The following is a 5,130-nucleotide window of genomic DNA, read 5'->3' as shown; positions in this document are numbered from 1 at the left end:
ATGTCGCCAGAAGCCCTTGGGCAAGGCAGTCCAAGTAGCACCTAAAAGGGACAGCAAGTGGCAGTGGATCAGAGGAGGGACAATGGCAGGGGCCTGGCGAGCACTCCTGCTGATGGCAGGTGTGGCAGTAATGGCCTGTGTGGCCAGACGCCAAAGCTACGAGGAGATCGTCGCCCAGGCTTTGCGGGTCTTCAACTATGGACGCCCAGGAAAGCCCCTCTTCCGCTTGCTGGAAGTCATCCCACCAGCTGGCAAGGTGAGTGTCCATGGCCCCAGGCGGGGGAAGCTGGGGGCACCTGCCTGCAGTAGCCTGCGAGGGTAGCAGGCAGGAGAGAATGTCCCATGCAGCCCAAAGCGCTTGATTAACTCCAGCTATTATTATTGTTATAATGTTTCTCCCACAGGAAGGTAAGGAAAGATTGTAATCTCAGGCACAGCAGGGAGATTCGGGGCTTCTCCCAGGTGCGAAGTGTGGGGAGTCTGGGAATCTGGCCTGCACTCAGGCCCTGGTTGAAGGAACATGCAGGACCGTTTTGAAGGCCAGGCATGAATGGTGCTGGTCTCACCTGAGCCTCCCCAGGGGCTTCCAGTGCCCCTTCTGGCCGAGTCACCTGTGTGGCAGCAAGCAAGGCTGGCATTCTTGTGCTTGCTTCATGAAGAGGACATGGAGGGGCAAAGACCAGCAGTGACTCCCCCAGGTGGACAGGGATGAAGTGGTACCCTTCGGCTAGTTTCCAAAAGCTCCGCAGCCCTTGAGTGTCTGCTGAGGCCACTTGAGGAGGCCCCTGGTTTTGGTGGAGAGCGTAGGCCTCGGCTCAGCCCCTTCCAGCCTGTAACTGTGACCTCTCTTGCCTTTGCCCCCTCGTCTGTAAAAGGGAGATGATCAGTTTCTCTTGCTTCTGTAGAACTCCACCACCACAACGCTGCTCAGCTTCAGGGTTAAAGAGACGGAGTGCCTCTCCGGACAGCGGCCGCGGCAGCGGCAGCCGCAGGAATGCCCCTTCAAGGACGGCGGGGTGAGTCTCGCAGCTGGAGGCAGGGGTCCTCTGCCCTCCGCTTTGAGGGGGCTGCGTGCTGGCCCGCATGCACCTCACCTGGCCCAGATAGGTTTCACCATTGCAGCCTTTTTCAAAGTCAGTTTTCCCCTGATTGCTTTCTCTTACTATAAATTACTCTCAATCCTTATTATAAGCCACACATGCTAAATATTACTAAATAAAGACAGAACAAAAGCAGGACTACCATGCATGTTAGATAACCGCTTTTATAAAATTAGAAAAATAACATGTTATGGCAGCAAATGAACAAATTCTGGAGAAGCAAAATGAAACAAGGGAAACATTTCCCACCGCCCCACTGCCCAGGGACGGTCACCATCAGTCACCATCCGTGGGTGTGTCAGCTCTCTTCTGTGTCTTTTAATGTGTGCACCCGTTTTAAACAAACAGGGCTCCCCGGGGCAGGCGAATTTAAGGATGTCTATTCCCACTGAGTAACTGACAAGAACTGTGCGCCTGGCCTCCAGTTCTTTCCCTGGCCCGGGGGCCACCCTCAGCTCGCAGCTGTTTTGGGAGGGCAGGGGATGCCCGGGGTGGGGGGTAGGAGGGGTCAGCTGGACCTCTTGCAGCTCCTGGCTCTCTGCCCTGCAGGAGGAGAGGAACTGCAACGGCACCTTCTTCAGGCTTAGGCGTTTCCGCGTCCTGGCGGTTGACTGCCCTCGGGTCCAAAGGCCCCAGCCAGAGGTGAGCCATTGGCCTGGGCATGTGGGGCCTCCGTTTCCTCCTCTGAGGAATGGGGCCAATCGAGCCTCCTCAATACAAGTTGTCGGGAGGGATTTTGAGGGACGGTGGGTCGTTTGGCAGGAGGGGAGGCAGGGAAAGACTGGCAGTGGGGGCTGGGGGGGGCGGTGGGAGGGGCCCTCTGCCTTCTCAGGCAGGACACTGGCTCTGCTCTGAGGCGCAAGACTCCTTGGAAACTGATCCTCCTCCCCATCCCATGTTTGGGAAAACCGAAGCCAGAGGTGGAAGCCTCCTGGCCAGGGAGTGGAAGTGAGTCCAAGTCCAGGCCTGCCGGAGCCTCTGGGCTCCAAGGGGGTGGGCCCGACGGAGGACCACCTCCAGCCCCAGCCCCATCGTCCCTGCCTGGGCCTCAGTCTCTTCATCCCGGCCTGGAGAGAGGGGGGACTCAGGCAGGGCCGGAAAGGGGTGTGGCCGGAAAGGGGTGTGGCCGATCGGTAGGGGTGTGGCCGATCGGTGAGGGTGGTGGGAGTGACTGCCCAGTATGACTTCTGCAGGTCGTCCGGGAGAAGCGGTCTGCTGAGTCCCCTGGGGCAGCCACTCCAGATTTCGACAGCTCCAAGGTGCCAGCTGTGGTTAGGGACATGTATGAGAAAGCCAAGTATGACATCATCGCCGGTATCCTGAGGAATTTCTAGGGCTGGAGAAGGTGGAGAGGCCCCGCATCCACACCACCACCTCCTCTTCCTCCCTGTTCACTTCCCCTGTTCCCAGCAGCACCCCTTTTCCTGCAGAGTCTGAGCCCATCCACATTCTTCTGCTTCTGCACACCTGCTTCCCTCCACCTGGGCTTCTGACCTATCCTGTGTCTGTAAATCCTACTCATCCTTCAAGGCACAGGTCCAAAGTCACCTCCTCCAGGAAGCCTCCCTGCTCTCCCCTAGGCAAAAGTGTTCATTCCTCATCAGAGCATCCACAACCCTCAAACCACGTGGCCAGACGGCACCGTGCACTCTCACAGCTGTGCCCTGCAGAGCCAGCTGCAGGTGGCAGTGGAATGAGTTTATCGGTGAGGTGCTCCTGGGAGGGGTGTCCCTTTTGTACAAGACCCTGAGTACCCTGCTCCCTGCCCAGTCACTGTGACAATCAAATATTTCTGAAATAAGTGATTAAGTGTGCCCTGGCTGGTGTGGACCGATGGATTGAGTGCTGGCCTGCAAACCAGAAGACTGCAGGTTCGATTCCCAGTCAGGGCATATGCCTGGGTTGCAGGCTAGGTCCCCAGTTGGGGGACATGTGAGAGGCAACCATACACTGATGTTTCTCTCCCTCTCTTTCTCCCTCCCTCTCTCCCCTTCCCCTCTGCCTAAAAATAAATAAATAAAACCTTTAAAAAAAAAGAACCAAGGAGAGCTCTGTTTGGGAGGGAGGGGCTACATTCCCCAGACCCTCCATCACCGGGCACCACACATCTTACTTATCTCCTAGGGGAGCTGTGTCTGAAGTGCCCCCGAACAGAATAGGGCCTGAGGCCCTGGGGAGCCTCTGGAGGGACCTGAGCAGGGAAGCAACACGGTCTGATGTACAGCCTTACACCCTCGCGTCGGCTGACCCGCAGACCGCGGGTTGCAGGGCGCACACAGGCGGACGCAGGAGACCCTCACGAGGCCACGGTGGTGGTCCAGGCATGAAGGATGTGCTGAGGGTGTGAGCTGGCACGGAAGCAGAGGACAGAACTGGACTGGAAGTAGAATTAACACGAGTAGGTCATGGCTGGCCCGATGAAGTTGAGGGTGAAGGGCTCTCATCCCTTCCCTCCTCCATAACTTTCCACCGGGTTCCTGCGTGAGCAACTGGGAAGACAGAAGATGTGCACTGTGAGGGTGGGCAAAGCTAGGGGGTGACACCGTTCGGGGTTCCACGCTGGACCTGGTCGTATTGGGACGTACCGGGTGGACGTGCACGTCTGTGAGGGTGCAGAGAGAAGACCCCGCCCAGAGGCCCTCCTTGCTCACGGCAGAGGGGGTGTCCGCTAGGGAAGGGCGTGGGGTGCAGCCAGAGCTCAGGGCCGCTCCGAGGCCTCCTCTATTTGGAAGTTAGAAGGAGGTGCAGGGGGCCATACAAGAGTGACAGAGATGAATTCTGAGACAAGGAGAGGTGAGCATGCCCAGACAAGAGAGCAAGGGCAAATGAGAGACCAGTTAGGAAGGAAACAGCTGTTTTCTCTGGAAAATTAAAAAAAAAAAAGAGCTGTTACTACTTTGTAGGCACCTGTCCTTTCTCCCACAATCGAGCCCAAAGATACCCCAGCTGCCCTGGAAGTGCCTGCTTCTGTGACCTGCACGTGGTTCTGTCTCTTCCCCTCGCTGCCCGGGCTGCTTCTCCCGAGTCCATCATAACACAGGGCCACGGACCTCCACACACTAGGTGTGGAGGCTGGATGACCAGCTGCTTCCAAGGTCAAAGACACTGCTCTGCTCAGGTGAACGTGACAGTGTGGAGATCTGGTCTCGGTTCTTGACAGTACTACCAGATAGTCGAACCAGGTCAGTTAGTCCTCCTGAGGCTATTTCTTTATACTAATGTGTGCCACACTGCTTCCTCTGTGGGGACTCCTGAGAAGAGCAGGTGACAACCAACAGTGTTTATGTGTCAAACATGTGCGGGTGGGGACAATGTAGGACTGTCACGCCCTTCCCAAAACTGATAAAAAAAAAGTTGCCATCCAAGTGTAATTGTTACTCAAACAGATGAACCTGACCATAAGCTAACATTTGGACAACTGTGAATGAAGCGTTTTGGAATACCCACAACCCAGTAACCAGGAAGCGACCTCAGGAAGGCAGATCTGGATGCAGCCTGGTTCTCAAGTGGAAACTTGACCACACCAGAGTCCCCAAGCTGCACCCCAGCCCCAGGGAATCGGCGCTGGGGAGGCATCTCCAAATGAGTCTGTGGTTTAAGAATTCTCCAGTGAGGCAGGGGAGGGTAGAGCGAGGATCCAGGGTGACGGACAGAGGCTTGACTTTGAGTGGTGGACACACAATGTACGGATGATGTGTTACAGATCTGTACCCCTGAAACCTAATTTCATTAACTAATGTTGCTCCAATAAATTCAATAAAAATTAAATTAAAAAAAAAAAAGATTTCCCCTGTGACTTCCGTGCACTGAAGTTAAGTGCCTCTGGTCTGGAGTGAGAGGAGCTGGGCCAGGTTCTGCCTGCAGCAGGCGGCAGCCACGTGGCACGGGGGGCTGTGGCGGCCTGGATGGGGGCGAACGTGCACTGCGCTGAGGTCTTCTGCGCGCTTCTCGCCAGAGCCCGTCCTTATGAATCACACGTGCCCGGCCAAGGACTGCTTCTGCTGTACCTGGCTTTCCCCTTGTTTTCACA

General features: G+C 56.2%; 1 protein-coding gene across 1 annotated transcript; it reads left to right on the top strand.

Annotated features, from left to right (window-relative positions):
* LOC119037132 (15 kDa protein B-like) lies at nucleotides 1–3,117 on the top strand. Its single transcript, XM_037129167.2, has 4 exons — nucleotides 1–256; nucleotides 906–1,016; nucleotides 1,650–1,742; nucleotides 2,294–3,117. The coding sequence occupies exons 1-4, from the start codon at nucleotides 83–85 to the stop codon at nucleotides 2,432–2,434; spliced, it is 519 nt and encodes a 172-aa protein (XP_036985062.2). The 5' UTR covers nucleotides 1–82; the 3' UTR covers nucleotides 2,435–3,117.
* Nucleotides 3,118–5,130: the final 2,013 nt, after the last annotated feature.

Source organism: Artibeus jamaicensis, unplaced genomic scaffold (assembly GCF_021234435.1).
Source record: "Artibeus jamaicensis isolate MK-2021 breed Jamaican fruit bat unplaced genomic scaffold, CSHL_Jam_final contig_519, whole genome shotgun sequence".
Taxonomy (NCBI): domain Eukaryota; kingdom Metazoa; phylum Chordata; class Mammalia; order Chiroptera; family Phyllostomidae; genus Artibeus; species Artibeus jamaicensis.
Note: the sequence above shows the minus strand (reverse complement) of the source record. Positions and strands in the feature narration are given on the sequence as shown.

Bases quoted from the DNA above. Each gene is read 5' to 3' on its own strand.
- LOC119037132 (XM_037129167.2), top strand. From the start codon at position 83: ATGGCAGGGGCCTGGCGAGCACTCCTGCTGATGGCAGGTGTGGCAGTA. The intron at 257-905 runs GTGAGTGTCCAT...TTGCTTCTGTAG, and splicing joins TCATCCCACCAGCTGGCAAG to AACTCCACCACCACAACGCT. The intron at 1,017-1,649 runs GTGAGTCTCGCA...TCTGCCCTGCAG, and splicing joins GCCCCTTCAAGGACGGCGGG to GAGGAGAGGAACTGCAACGG.